The following is a 16,146-nucleotide window of genomic DNA, read 5'->3' on the forward strand; positions in this document are numbered from 1 at the left end:
GAGAGAGAGAGAGATTAAATGGCTTTATGTACTTACGCGGTTCGCGTGTTTGACCATTGCGTATTGCGTGAGCCCCTCCGCCCAGAGATAACAAGTCATCAAAATGGACCATAAAGATGACCAACTTCTATTTTGCCTTTGCCAACAACCCTTGGCTAACCCTTGGCTCAAGTGGTAAGAGATAAGTCTTCCAACTTAAAGGTGAAGGGTTCGAGGCACACGCTTACCAATTCAAAAAAACTTCTATTTTGCCTTCTCTTTTCACTGTTTCTTTAAGTTAACTTTAACAACCGATTTATCTTTTCCTTTTCTACCTCTTTCTTCAAATCTATTTTCTTCCCTGTCTTTTGTCACTTTCTTTTTGGTGTCATTGGAAGTCGGTCGACGACCATTTTTTATAATCTCTTCTTATCCTTCTCACCTCCTCCAACCACCACCACTACTTTCTATGTTCGATCACTAAACCTCCAACATCCACTCTCTAAAATGTTAGCAGATTACACACTTATGTTCCTTTTCTACCTCTTTCTTCAAATCTATTTTCTTCCCTGTCTTTTGTCACTTTCTTTTTGGTGTCATTGGAAGTCGGTCGACGACCATTTTTTATAATCTCTTCTTATCCTTCTCACCTCCTCCAACCACCACCACTACTTTCTATGTTCGATCACTAAACCTCCAACATCCACTCTCTAAAATGTTAGCAGATTACACACTTATGTTATGACTTCCAGAGAGATATCATTGAAATGACTTCTTAAGAAGATGAAGATAAAAAAAATGACTAAAAACTAATTGCATGAAAAAAAGAGAAATATTTGAAAAAAAAATAACTAAAAACTTTAACAACAAAAAAGAATGTATCAAAAAATTATAAAAAAAAATAAAATAATGTAAATATATAGTGTTATCTATAGAAATATACATTTATGTAATAAACAAACACATAGTGATGGAAGCAAGGTACGATATGCTACAATCACAATGCTATATTTTTGGTATCTTTGAAGATAAGTTGCAAACATAAAACAAAAAAAGGAAGATATTGTTTAATGGTTACGTTGAGCATTCACATGTGTGCTCAAAACATACGTACACATGTTTAAAACAACAATCGATTTCTGCCAGACACAAAATCTGATTTAAGATGGTAATCTACATAAAAAAAACTAAAATATTTTTGAGTTTGCTCGTTATATTAACATCATACTAACAGATATATTTTAAAATGCTTAACAACAAGTCAGTTCGTCTGATAAAAACCCACATCTGCTAAAAACGTAGTTCTAGAGAGAAAAATGGAGAAATAAATCTAGAATTGTACTTTTTAATTTCTTAGAACAAATAAAATTTGCGTAAAGTTGAAAAGAACCTTATAAGATAAAGAAACGCCAAGAACAACCTCACGAATGGAGCTTCAAATAACTAGATCTAAAAATTTATATATTTTTCTCTCTAAAACAACTCAGTCAGTTATCCAGGGTATAAGTATATTTTAAAGATTTGGTTGGGAACACGAGGGATGATATAAAAACTAAAATTGGTTAGAATATCCTACAATAACTACTACCCACCTATTTATCTCTACCCACGTATTTCTCTCCCTATATATAAGTCGGTTGATATTTTTTCCTTGAGAAGATCGTGGGATTAAGAGATTAGTGGGGGAAAATCTTTTGTAACGACTTTGAAGTGAATATCAACTATATATATTTTTTATCCTAACAAAGTTTTGGCATCTTTTTCAAAAAGTTTCACCATTTTCGATTATATCCTTCTCTATATCTCTCGGTCGACTCCAATTTAGTGAACGGATTAGTAAAGTAGAGAAAAAAAAATGTAGAAATATTTTTTCAATATTCATTAATGGTATTTATATTTTTTGTTTTGGTTTACATTAGTTGTCATCTATGGCTGTGTTTGATACTAGTTTGGGGAAAGGAAAAAAAAATAGAGAATTATTTACTCCGAGAATCATTTACTCCAAGAAATACTTTCTCCCTAACATTTTCTATATTTTCCGATGTTTGGTTCATTAAGAAAAATATTCTTCTTATCTTCACTGATCCAACTCAAACTCCCCGTCCTTGCACTAAAAACTCCTCCCCCAAAACTTCATTAATAAACTAAACAATTGTTAATTGACATAGTAAGATTGACTATGTCATGTACCATAAAGTTCCAGGGCCTTGTCATGTTTCACAAATCTAGCATTAGCATACCCATTAATTTGAAGTTGTGCAAAACTACAATAGTTCTTCCTACCATTAATTTTTTCATATTCTGAAAAGCAATCAAGACATCTTCCATTGCGTTCCAGTAATTGATTCATTTCATCATGATCATTCCACTTAGAATAGATAAACCCTAGTCATCACTGACTGCATACAACCGAACCCACATTTGGATTGGAGAATAATTCTTACCCTAGAGTTGGTAGATGAGAGCTTTTGGGTCTGAAATGTAAGAAATCTTGAGGGGTGAAAGTAGGTGGTAAATGAGATTACAAGACTTGATAGATAATGTTCAGAAGTTAGAAAGAGTGAAAGTGTGGGGAGATGATGTTAGAGGCGTTGGATGTTCTAATAAAATGAGAGTATTGGGAGGTCGGAAGACGAGTAGATGATGAAGGTTGTAGAGGTTGTGATAGTCGTTGGAGAAAGCTTGGGTTTTGGGAAGACCAGGAAGGCGGAAAGAGATTCTTTGGGAGGAGATGGGTAACAACTTTCCCTAATTTTAGGGAAAATATGGAAAATGAAGTCACCTAACTAAAGATGTTTCTTTCCCCAAAATAATTACCAAACAAATGAAATTTTTTTTATTTTGTAGAAAGTGTTTCTCTTTTCCCTGGAAAAAGTGTTAATCAAACACAACCTACGTCTTTAGAAAAATTTATTTTTGTTGTCATCTACGAATAGTAGTCTTTTGATTTTATTATTTCTAATATGTGATTGTGATAGCCAAAAGGGACTATTCTAAAACGAAAGACAAATGAGTGAGGTCAGTGGCGAAGCCAGAAACTTCTATGAGTGGGGGCACCTCTTTGTTATAGGTAATGAAAGAATTCCACAGTACACGATCAAGCTAGGATCGAAAAGCAAATTCTCAACAAAAATTTATTTATAATTTAGATATTCCGTGGTAATTTTGATGTATAACAATCAATCTCTAATTTTCTCAATATGGATCAAAAATCTTTCCTCCAACTGGATTCTCAAAATATACTGAAATACAAAACAAAGGAGGGGATGAAGAGATAATGGTGAAGATTAAGAAGAACGATGCTAGATGATGAAGAGGAAGTGATCGTAATTGAAGAAAAGATGAAGATTAAGTTTTCTTTCTAATAACATGTTTACCAGAGCAAAAGTTTAAAAAAGACAATTTTGAAATTCAAAATACAAGTCACCGAAAAATCAAACAAAACCAAAATTAAGGGGGACATTTAGAAAACTCATCATCTCTACGAGATCATTTTATTTAGTTGGTCACTTTGAAGAGGTCAAAATTGAGTTATTCAATTAATAAGAACCAATTTTAAGCCAAACATGACCTTTATAATGTATTTTTAATAAGTAGTCATCTTAAACCAAACAATAATTTCAAGTAGTAGTTTAGAAAAAAAAGTATAAGTAGTAGAAATTTTAGAAAAAAAAATGTAAGTAGTAGAAATTTTCTAGAAAAAAAGAATGTTGTGTGTGGGGCTCGATTCTTTAACTTCACCAACTAAGCTAGAGAAGAACAATATTTAAAATGGAAATATGTGCGAATCACAGATCTTTGTGTCATCCTCGATGTTGTGGAAATAGAATTTGTGACGCATTTTGCATTTGGATATGCACAACCTCGAGATAGATACACCACTGAGGCGTGTCGACCAAGACGGATACAATAACAAAAGCGTTAGCTAAAAGGGATCTACCGCGTCCGTAGGACGCGGTGGACACCTAGTCCAAGAAAGAAAAAAGATTCTTTCATCACTCTTTAGACCAATTATGCGATTTCCAAGCTATTGAAGTTTATTAAAAATAATATGTAAGCAAAGAAGTGTCACTGGCTATTACTTATAGACTCTAAAGTAACCTATGACTACTTATAACATACACTGCATGCATACGAAATAAGGTTACTACATTCAAATTAACACCAAATAACAACAAATTGTAAAACTAAATTACAGTAATGTTATTCCAATATAATGCATTGTAAAAATTTACACAATTGAAGTATACATTATCTACAATTTTTTTAGATGATACATACACATAAATGAGAGAGTGGTCATGAAAAGAGAATCAAGGGAGAGAAAAATTTTGATACAGAGGAGAGAGATGGAGAATAAGATAAACTCCTCAAAAAATTCATTAATGTTTATGTTTTTTTTTATTCCTTTGGCCTTGTAAATCAATGAGATTGCAAATGGTTGTTGTTCTTCCTCTCATTCAGAAACTCTCTGAAAAAACAAAAGACAATTAAATAAGACGTTAAATAGGAAATAATTTAGCTTGAAAAGAATGTACATTAACATCGAATGTTGATGTTTAATAATCCATTCTATGCGTACTGGCTCCAAAAAGAAACAATTCGAAGGCTGAAAATATTCATTTTGAATCTATGTTTAAAGGAAGTATTCATTTTGGAGAGATTTACTCCCATTTTAAATAATTCGAAGGCTGAAAATATTTCATAATTAGCAGAGAGATTGAGATATAAAGAAAAATGATGGATGGGTTGAACCTAACCTTTAGACAAAACACTAATAAAACCTGCAAAACTAAAAAATCTATTGTAAGTCATTGAACAATATAAAGAGTGAAGGAAATCAAGAAACAACCGAGATCCAAAATACAAACTGATACATCTGCCATTAGTAACGAAGAAGAAATCAATTTAAATTTGGAATGACTTTAACGTGGCATAACCACGGGATATAGGAGGTACATACATTTCTTCTTAAACCAACTAACATAACCAATCAAGAAGGAAAAAAGATAGATCAATACAAAAGAGAAAAAAATATGAAATTACAAATGGTTTTAAATTGGATAAATCTACTATATCCATTGTCACCCCTATCATTTCTTGTTAATTAAAAACGGCTGAGAGATATAGGGCTAGGAGTAGAAATAAATAAGGAAGGAGAATATATATTGTGGGTGGTTAGAGATTTCCTCTCCACTAATTTCTCCAACTCCCACAATCTTCCCCATGTTATAAGGTATTATATGTGTAAATGACCATTATGGTCTTTTGGTTAATTACATTGAAGTTAATTTTGTATGTAATTTTTCACATAAATAAGGGTATTCAAATCCACGGGCAGTTTTGGTAGGTTCCAGATATAAGTTCAAACGTATTCCAAAAGAGAAAATGGAGGAAGTTAGATTAACTGGTTTCAAACTCATTTTGAATCATTAGATTGTAAAAACCGTAGATGAAAATCCGAAGACTGTGAATATCCGGAGATAAATCTACGGTCGAGCTCAAAAAACACCATTGTGCTATATATAATAGATATATGTATCTAATACAGCGGCAAATGTCGCATAACATTAACAAGTCACGTTAGGGTCGTGGGGGCGCAGGCCCCCACGGCCCGTATGTGGGCTGCGCCCCCACGGCCCGTATGTGGGCTCGCCCCTGAGTGAGGTAGCGGATATCGATATCCTATCACCTTTCATGGTCAAAACCCTTTGATCTCCTTTAGACAATGGCTTGGACGGCAGATGATGTATTTCAAGTTCTGATAACATCTCAGCCGTTGGGAGTAGGGCATAATAGATAAGAAAATAGGGATAACATTGGGTTGATGATAATTTTCTCATCTCAAAATGAACGCCACTTTCTCCCTGTTCGCCTCCTCCTCCGGTTCTTCTGCAATTCCTGTCGTTCAACAATTCGGAAGAAGTGACTGAGTATGCATCCTCTAGTTTTAACTCCCTTTACCCACAATTTTATAATTTTGCATCTCACAGCAAAAGTTTTTTTTTTTTTTATATCTATGATTACTTATTTTGTTTAGGAATTAGGGTTTCTTTACATGTGATTTTGATGTATATATGTTTATGAGACAGGGAATGAAGTATTTTCAGCTGCATTAGAATGAAATTAGCTGATTTTAAGAAGATGGAATATAAACTGAAGAAGAAGAATAAGGGTAGATGTTTCATTACTTCAAGTGATCCTCCTCGTATTGATATTGGGACAACTAGTAGTAATAGTAGTAGTAGTAGTAGTAATAATGATGATTTGTTGTTAGTGAGGGAGATTGGCTATCCCTTCCCATATTACAATATGATTTTAAACCATTTTATCTGTCTCATTGACTATGCTATGCATACTATTACTACCACCCGACAACGACAAGTTTTGACTGAATCAGCTATTGTAGTGGCAAAAAAAGATGACCATCCTCAAAGATTCAAGTCTTATTTGCTTACTTTTGGTTTTGATTCTGCCGCTAATGAACACAAATTGGTATGCACATTGTCGTCTGATGCCGCTAACTATTTAATTTGTACCTTGGAGCTCCAAGTTAATATCCCGTTTAGAAAGCGGGGAAGTAATCCCATTCCTGTATGCATAATGCCGTTCGATCTAGCAATAGAGAAGAAGAAAAAAGATAAGAAGAAGCAGGTTAGATGTATTGTTACTTCAGCAGATGATCTTGCTATTCGTACTGGCAGTTGTAGTTTTTGTATTGACGATGATTTCTTAGTCCTGGAGATACTAACCAGGCTCCGACGGAAGCCCCTTTTCCGTTTTAAGAGTGTTTGTAAGCGATGGTGTTCCTTAATTCAACAAAATCAACACTTTATTGGTTCAAACCTTGCCTCTTCGAAAATCTGTCGTCTACTCATCGTCGTTCCTGTACCTATACCGGAGGTGGAAAATGAAACGGGTGAAGTATTTCTTAATGACTTCTGTGTCGACAGGTGGCCTTACCAGGAGTTCTACATTACAGCTGATCTAGTGATGTTTGAAGAAGACGACATCCGCGTAGTGGTAGACAGAGTGAGGGAGGTGGATTCCTCCTCTTACAATAGGATTTCAAAACCTATAAACGGTTTGATTTGTCACATTTTCACAGAAATAGAGGGTTCTGCTCGTATATGCAATATCAATACCGGGGAATTATCACCATGGTTTGAATCATCATTGTTATCGGGAGAAAAATATTGTAATGGTGTACGTAGCTGCAGGATGAGTATGCGCTATTCTGTTAGGAATTGTAACTACCAATTTGGTTTTGATCCTGCCACTAATAAACACAAATTGGTATGTGTATGGGCAATAAATAATCCTTATGGTTTTATTTGTGAGGTTTTGACTGTAGGAGGGGGAAGCCAACAAGGATGGAGAAGGATAGAAGAGGTCCCAACAGATGATATAACACATGATTCTGTTTACGTGAATGGTATTATTTACTGGAGCAGTTATCATCTTATGGAGTATGGAGGGGCGCTGGGCAGAATTAATTGGCGTCCTCCTGAATGGAACAAAATAGTGACATTTGATGTAGGAAATGAGAAGTTTGAAACAATCATGGTACCTGAATCCATCATTGATCAACCTCGGGAACATTTCCATGTGAATACCCTTCAAAAGGAAGATCAATTTTATTCCAATAGTCATGGGCATCTTAATTTATTACAAGTGGATGGACATTTAGCTATGCTCATTAGAATGAACAGGTCTCTGTTCAAGATGTATATATATGAAGAAGATGTTGATGATGACTACGACAATAACAAGGGAAGATGGAGAGAAGTGACTAGTATCACACTGCCTTTCTGTTTGGGGGAGGACGAAAGGTGTAGGTTTCACACTTTCGCAGGATCAGATGACAAAATAATCTTAACAAAAACCCCTGAGGACTGTGTATGTAGTGAGGAAGAAGAAGAGTGGAAGAAGAAGAAGAAGAAACATGTGTCTTTTTATTCTTATAATTGGAAGAAAGATAGTTGGACGGAGTTTGAAGTAAGTGGGATCCCTTCCTCTGTTCCACATTTATGTACTGAAAGCTTTTTTGCCACTTCCTTGGAGACCATTTTGCCACCATAATCTTCTCTCACAAGACAAGACTGCATTTGTCGTCTATTTTCAATTTATATTACATTATAATTATATTATATATCCATGTTGGTTGATGAATACTATTATTATTTTCATCTCGGTGGTCCACCTCTTGTGGACTGTGGTTATGTTTTTTTTCTTTCCAAAAACTGATATAATAGGAAGCTCTCTCCAGTTGGAAATTTTTGGGCAACATGGTAGAAAAAAAAGTTGTTTTGGAGTAGCCTAAACAAAGAAGAAATTCTATTCATCTCTCTATTTGGCTGAATGGTGAAGTATATGTTAATGATATGTCATCACATTAGGCGTTAGGCCGAGGGTCGGGGAGGGACTAAATAGAGTATGAATAGAATATTTGAACAAATACACTTCTCCCATACAAGAATTATGCTGGAATTTCAAAAAAATTGGCCATCTTAGAGAACTCTTGTAGGAATATAATTTTGACTAACAAATTATTAGCTCTTAAAAATGAAACTAAATACTCAAATTAGTTTTAAAAATATCTAACTAAGATGTTGTAAAATGGTTATATCGTTTTCTAGATTGATTGAGAATTATCTACACTTACAAGTTCGGACAAAGGTTTGCCTATCTTATTTAGTTAAGGATGCGACTGTATTTGAATGGATGTCATATAGTTCATGAAGTGAACGTTCGTTATTTTGTAAGTAAAATAATAGAAGAAGATGTATAGTTAATCATCTAATTCCAATGGTTATGAGGTTTACTTGAGATGATTTTCCAAAGGATAATTAAACCATCCACATCCAAAATCAGCACTAACTCATCGCCTCTAACTCCCAAAAAATCTTCTAAGGAAATACTTTGTGAATGAATATCCTGAAAAATGTATCTAGGTCACACTCTAACTCCTTCCAGGCCATCTTAGTTGTCCGGGTCCCTAAATTTTTTGTTTATCTTCTAGATCTACTGTTTCATTCCCTACTCAGAAATCTTAATTTTCACTGATATCCTCTCTATAAATCTTTATTTTCATTAATTTTCACTGACATCCTCTCTATAAATCTTTATTTTCATTACCTGTGTGTAATTCCTTTTTATTTACGTTTCCCCTAATTTTATCAGATATTAGAGTTAATATTAGTTTCATTTATACATGTTGGGAAGAAGAAATTAAAACTGAAGCAAAAGAATAAAAGAAAAGGGATATAGGATATGCATAAAGATGGAGGAGGAGGTGCTGGATTGAAGTCTCAGATTGTTTCACTTGATGGTAAACGACCATAGAAAAAGAACTTGCGCAATCATCACCATCCACTTCAAATGGAGCAGTTACTTACGATCTCTCGTTACTTCAACACTTTGCGGCTATATCAAGGATGATCAATCTACTACAACAATTGAAGTCGAGATTGTTGGAAATATGGGGTAGATCAATGGAACTGTCGGGTAGAAAATAACTTATTCACTGTGTCGTGGTATGGAGGCCACTGCCTTGAAAGTGATTTCGGAGTAACCGGGGTGCTAATTACTTGATTCCGATCACTCCCCAAGGATTGACCACAACTTACTTCCTCTGTCTGCACTAACAGAGATAGTAATGGAGATAACATAACTCGAAAACTTAAACAGTCAGAAAGAGGAAGATAGCCGAAATTGAGTTGTGTGTTTTCTCTCTTGATTTCGGCCAGTATATATAGCCTCTGAGAAAACCCTAACTGCCTAGGAAACGTGGTAGAGAAGTTAAGGGAGTGGGAGATAAACTCGGAAACTAGTTTGATTAACCCTACGAGATCAGTTAGAGATATACTCAAATACTGATTAGGTTAATCCCACCGACTTAGTCAAAATCCGAGTTTAAGTAAAACTACTCTTCGTGGCAAAAAAGTCTTTTCACTATAAGCTCCTAAGCTACCAAGCACCCGAGCACCCGGGCACCCGAGCACCCGGGCTCACGGGCCACGACCCAAAGGCCCATAAGCCTAAATAGCCAAAGAGTCCAAATTGGTTAAAAGTCCAAATGTCTCACATGTGTGCGCGCGCGCGTGTGGGAGCCTTCTCTACACCACCATGTGCTTTACAATGAGTTGTCAAGCTACTTATTATAAGACATCTTTAGTTTCACTAGTTGAGAGATGTGGGACATTAATTGTAGAGAAAGAAAGCTTTGAATGCCATCTTCCTTCTAGAGGTGGACCCCACCCATGTGCTAACTTGAAGACAAATAGTCTTGACTAGTAGTGAGTGGGTGAGGCTCACTCTCAATTAATTATTAGATGGTAATGGGCCCAACCATTGTATAAACCCAACAGAGATGATGTAAATTAGTTTTCTCTATATTATTAGTATAATAAATTTATATATTGTCGACCTTTAGGGTCTTTTCATTCTCAATCTTAAGGATCTCTTTATTCGATCTGTAGGGTCTTTTTTTTAGTCCGTGTCTTGTCAATTTCTTTCCTTTCATGAAACATTTTACATTCGAATGTTCTGTGAACTTTACTTGTGTAACTCTCATGTAGTTCTCAGAAGAATAAGAATTATCTATCATGTAATTTTGTGATCGTTATCACCTATGAATGATATTATAGTTTTACTCACAAAACTATAATATTTTAGTTGAATATGGATTTTGATCGACTTACATACTCGCATTTATTAAAATTTTGAGGATAATGACTTGTATCTCTATGAGTTACAGGCAGGGCCGTGCCTGAGAATTTGGGGGGCCCAGTGCGAAATATGAATTAGGGGCGTTGTATAAGTAAATGTAAAAACGTACTTTTGAAAACAAAATAGCAAAATTTCCAAATAATTTGACCATGAAATGATGAAAAGATAATAATTCGTTTATGTATTAAATCTCAATGTATTTCAGTCGAAATCGATGGCTATATGATAGTGAATTTATTTACTAACATAAAACTACTTTTTTCTTTGTTTTGTTCTTATATGCTTTTCCAAATTTCCAGATTTATATTTTTTTGTGCCGAAGATATTAACAGTAATTAACATCTAATAGTAAATATTTACACAAGAATTCAAATTAGTAAATAACGAAAACTGATTGATGTATTATAAATAGACTAACTGATTAAATGTAGTTGAAATGTCGAAGAGAAAAAATTGTAGTAAAAAGAGAGAAATAATCCAAATGTCACACAAAAATTTTCAGAAAACGAGTACACTGAAATAATAGTTAAGTAAGAACCTATATGTTGAGCAGACGATTGAACGTGAAAAAAAAACTATCTTTATATAATATAAATTCTAAATCTTTTTCTATTATAGAGAAAATAAATTAGAGATTTTTAGATAGAGAAACAAATTCAATATTTAGAAAGAGAGTAGGTTGGAAGAAAGAAAGAAATGAAATGGAAAGTAAGATTCAGAGAAGAAAAAGATGTTAACATTTATTACCTAAGGAGTAAAGGTACCTAATAAGCATGGAAGAGAGAGAGAGATTGTGGCGTTAGATGCAAGAGGAAAAATGGTAAACAAACTTCCACCCAATTAACAATTCACACCTATCTGAATGTTTCAAATTTCTAATTCTAAAAAAAATTGTGGGCCCCATGCAGTGGGGGGCCCAGTGCGGGCGCCCTGCCCGCACTGCCCACTGCACGGCCCTGGTTACAGGAGTAACAAAATTATACACTCGATCTATTACCCCTAAATTTTCGCAACTGGGGTTGAATTGTCTATGCCGAAAAAAGAAAGATGACATAATCAGTATACACATGAAGTGTATGGAGAAGAACCAAAATTAGTTTAGATGGACAATAAATGTATGTTTCTTTGTTGGTCTTTAGGGCCTGTTTTGTTGGTCTTTAGGACCCTTGTATTTTTTTCGTCTTTATTCAGGTTCGAGTGTTTGATCATGGACCACTATTGAGAGTTTCTTCATCAACTTAGTGCTCTCTACCGATGTACCGGAATTAGAGGCGCAAACCGGAGATCTGCACACCCACGGTTGACGGCGAGAAGAGAAGAAGGTGAAAGAAGCATCGGTTATAAAACTACCCTAGATGGTTAGTGGCGACTGCACCAGAAGTAGCCCACCAGTTAGATCAGACAGCTCTAGAGGCATTCCAAGTGGGCATAACTTGTCTTGTTTGTCCGGTTTTGGTTGTCTTTGTTTTTCAACTTCATGATGTAATCCTCATTAGTCTATTGGCCGTTAAATGAAGTTTAATTTCCAAAATTAAAAAAAAATACCAGGTCTGAAATTTGGAAGTTTTCTTCTTATAAACCCGTCCGCTTGAAACATTTCGAGCGGGTGTTTTTAGCCGCTCCCTTGCCAAAATTAGTTGGAACAAACAATTTAAGTATAGAAACATTTAAACCCTTTAAAATGCATACATGATAGTTTTCATACCGGGAGTGCTACATGTACAAAATCCTTGACAAGATTCTTGACATGATGAGTCATTTTCCCTAAAAGACAAAAGAAATTAAAAAAATTTCAAAGTTCGACTTTGATCTGGACCGTTCTTTTACCCGTGTGACTCATCGTGTCAAGAATCTTGTCAAAGATTCTTTGTACACTTAGGATTTCCCTTTTCATATTCATTTCCACATAAAAACTACTTACCAAAATAAAAACATAAAAACTATAAGACCTAACTGCATGTCCACTGTTCAACAAAAGAAAACTGCATGTCCACTACAGTAACGAACATTCTAATAGAAAGAAAAAGGCCCAAGGAGTTGGTAATATAATAAAGGAGCCTTACCCAGTCTTGTTTGGAATTTTTTTTAAAGAAAAAGTTTCATTGATCAAAGAAAAGTAGAGTGGTAGCTAAGGAAGCTAACCATCCCTGAGACAACAAAACCAAAAAAGCAAAAGATTACAATTGAACTGGCTTATAACCTGACCATGACATCCCAATTACTAACAAATTGACTGAACTGAGTATTGATAATCCAATTCTGGTTCGAGACCCAAAAGTAAATTATGCTCTGCACCTTGACGATTGTATTCTCTACGGATTGTTCAGCATCGTCTTCTTCCTCCAAAACTCGGTGATTCCTCTCTAACCAGATTGTCCATATGATGGCTGGAGGGATACACATCTGAATAAAAGACTTTCTATCTGTAATCTTTGAAACTTTCCACTTACTAAGAACTTGAGAAATGGTATGGACATTAATGTCGAAAAGATGAAGAGGATATATAGAATCCCACACTTTAGATGTGAATGGGCAAAGGAGAAAAAAGTGAGAAGAGGTTTCACAGTTTAACTTACACAACGAACATTTGTTTGGCACAGCGGATCCTCTTTTTATCATCATATCCATGGTTGGAATACCATCTAACATGATAGTCCAGAGAAGAAATGATACCTTTGATGGGATAAATTTATTCCAAATCCATTTTGGAGTTAAGCTTTGGCGAGTGACGGATTGTTGTTTGAGCTCTCTATAGAAGGAGTTGACGGAGAAACCATGTTGAGAGGGCATCCATACTCGATTATTTATCATGGAGAATAAGGAACTTGAAACTTGAGTTGTTGATAAGAGTGAAAGATTACTTGGTATCTATGTGGTTGTGGATCCAGGGGTGAGAGAATGAGAGAGAGGGAGACACGGATGGTTAATTAAAGTAAACTTGGGATGCAACCACTCGGACTTCTCAGAAAGGATAATTAGACCATCCTCATGGCTGTCAAGCCCAAAAAGTCTTCTATGGAAATACTTTTGTGAATGAATATCCTCAAAATGTATGTAGGTCACATTTTAACAACCCTTTCAGGCCATCAGGATGTGGGTTCCGTCCCGGTGATGATTATGGTGGAGAAGCATGATGATTGCCATTTATCTTCTTATGTTAGTTGAACATGGATTTTGATGGACGTACATATGCACATTTATTAAAATTCGGAGGCTAATGACTTGTATAGTTTTTTCTAAAGGTATAACTTGTATAGTTTATAACTAAAATACACACTTGATCTATTACACCTAAATTTTCACAATTGGGGTTGAATTGTTGATGTATAGAAAAAAGAAAGATGACATGACACATGAAGTGTAGGGAGAAGAACCAAAATTAGTATAGATGGACAAGTATCCCAATGCCAAACTGAGTTTACATGCCAACACGAAGAGGCCGAACTATTGGGCTGTCGACAAATAAAAAGGTCACGTCCACTATAAAATTTGGAAGTTTTCTCCTTATAGACCCGTCCGCGTAAAGCATTTCGAGCGAGTGTTTTTAGCCGCTCCCTTGCCAAATTTAATTGGCACAAACAATTTAAGTTCAGAAACATTTAAACCTCTGTCAACAAAAAAAAAAAACATTTAAACCTTAAAAATGCATACATCATAGTTTTCATATTCATTCCCACGTAAACACTACTTAACAAAAAAAAAACATAAAAACTATAGGAACTAATCCACTATAGTAACAACATTCTAATGGTAAGAAAAAGGCTCAATAACATTTTCAAATAGATGACTAGATCACAAGGAGTTGGTAACATAACAAAGGAGCTTTATCCAGAACAACCACTAAACTTCTCAGAACAACCCTTGTTCTTTTTCCTTCTTGAGCTTTTCTATATGGGTTTTAATCTTCCATTCCTGTTCATTCTTTTCATTGATTTTAAACGCTGAATGTTACAGAAAGCACAAGAAAAAAAAAAAACTGTCAGCACACAATAAATGTAAAATATAGAAGGTTTACAGAGAAAACTTAATTACCATATATCATGCCTCCTGTCCTCTGAACAAGCTTGCCTTGACGATTTGGTCTCTCCTTGCTCGAATCTAGCATTGCGTTCTTAATCAAATTGATTACGACATCCTCTCGCATTGTAGGCGTGTAATTTCGAAATCCATTACTGGCAATTTCAGCTCCAGAGCCGCCGAAATAGGAGTCAGATATTACTTCGAAGGACTCTTGACGGTTCTCAATGGTCTCCACAGCCCATAACTTACGATTTCCATTACTAAATCCCCCTAGTGCTATAACAGCTGCTTTTTTTTCTTCACGATACTTTTTGTCTGACATCCAAAAGGCTTTAATCTCCTTGGCCGTTCGGACGACATCCAAGTGTTCTTCTTTTACTTTCGGTGAAACCTTATCCATTACATCATCAAGTGTGCGCCTATTCCCGGCCAGTAAGCAATAAAAGTTAGCGGGGGGCTCACCTAAAGGTCGAATTTTGTAGTCGTATACTTCAAACGTTTCTCCTGTATCATAACTAGACAGACCGTCAATAGCAAAAATCAGACCACGCTTATGCTTTAAAGCTATTAATGTTGTGCCAGTATCTATGTCATCATCATTTGGAACACTACTATTCTCCACCTGTAACAATTGAAGTATGAAAAAGAAAATCAATTACAATTAAAAGTCATGATATTAATTAAATTAAACAACCCTAAAAATCAAGTCTTTCGAGACAATAATGAGAGACAACGGATGCTCGGAAGACAAGAGAATGAGATGCATGTAGCTAAATAAAATCAAAATGACATGAGTATGATAATTTGACTATTAATGCTACTACTACTAGCTACTTGGAGTTAGTGATGATACCAATTAAGTGTTCAAGGATTTAATCACAGACAGTTTGTTGAGTGATTTTACCGTTTTGGCTTTCCTACTTGACCCACCCGTCTCTCGACTTGAACCGCTCTTCCACCACGACATTACGTCAAAATAGAAACCCTAATCAAACAAGAAGATAACAAAATAAGTCTTCAAAAAAGAAAACACTAGCTAGCTCAACTCTCGCTAGCTATTTTCTTCCTCTTACTACTTTCTTCCTCTTATAAATAGATCAGGTTTGAAACTTTAGAGGATAAATCTTTATTAGAGAAAGAAGAATGGAGGATCATAAAAGAAAGAAGAATCACTATTCTCACCTAGTAATAAAAGAAAGAAGAATCTTTATTTTGAACAGAGGCCTGCCCTAATTAATTGAAAAGAGAACAATAATAGAGCTGTTGAAAAGGATACATTGTGGCGGGAAATATCTATATGGAGAAAGATTACAGAGATGTTCTGATCTCTATAATGACCCATTTTAATGCATTTTGACCAAGGACAAAGGAGAGATGGTTTTATTTAACCTATAAGCTACAACTTTTGTTGTGCTT

At 35.0% G+C, this 16,146-nt stretch overlaps 2 protein-coding genes across 2 annotated transcripts; one reads left to right on the forward strand and one right to left on the reverse strand.

The window, feature by feature from the left end:
- Positions 1–2,963: 2,963 nt before the first annotated feature.
- On the forward strand, positions 2,964–8,168 carry LOC147546828 (uncharacterized). The gene is made up of 3 exons (XM_086673482.1): positions 2,964–3,001; positions 5,651–5,912; positions 6,072–8,168. Exon 3 carries the CDS (start codon positions 6,100–6,102, stop codon positions 8,059–8,061), a length of 1,962 nt encoding a protein of 653 aa, XP_086529608.1. The 5' UTR covers positions 2,964–3,001; positions 5,651–5,912; positions 6,072–6,099; the 3' UTR covers positions 8,062–8,168.
- A 6,140-nt stretch (positions 8,169–14,308) lies between these two features.
- LOC147546829 (uncharacterized) lies at positions 14,309–15,368 on the reverse strand. The gene is made up of 2 exons (XM_086673493.1): positions 14,743–15,368; positions 14,309–14,651 (listed from the first exon to the last, which is right to left on the reverse strand). The coding sequence occupies exons 1-2, from the start codon at positions 15,128–15,130 to the stop codon at positions 14,560–14,562; spliced, it is 480 nt and encodes a 159-aa protein (XP_086529619.1). The 5' UTR covers positions 15,131–15,368; the 3' UTR covers positions 14,309–14,559.
- Between the last annotated feature and the right edge of the window lie 778 nt (positions 15,369–16,146).

This window comes from Eschscholzia californica, unplaced genomic scaffold (genome assembly GCF_041429995.1).
Source record: "Eschscholzia californica isolate CP2 unplaced genomic scaffold, dmEscCali1.0.p SCAF_4, whole genome shotgun sequence".
NCBI classification, from domain to species: Eukaryota; Viridiplantae; Streptophyta; class Magnoliopsida; order Ranunculales; family Papaveraceae; genus Eschscholzia; species Eschscholzia californica.

What these genes read in the sequence shown, in the direction of transcription:
- LOC147546828 (XM_086673482.1), top strand. Translation starts at nt 6,100, where the DNA reads ATGAAATTAGCTGATTTTAAGAAGATGGAATATAAACTGAAGAAGAAG.
- LOC147546829 (XM_086673493.1), bottom strand. Translation starts at nt 15,130, where the DNA reads ATGGATAAGGTTTCACCGAAAGTAAAAGAAGAACACTTGGATGTCGTC. An exon ending in GACAGGAGGCATGATATATG is followed by an intron (nt 14,652 to 14,742) that starts GTAATTAAGTTT and finishes TGTAACATTCAG; the next exon opens with CGTTTAAAATCAATGAAAAG.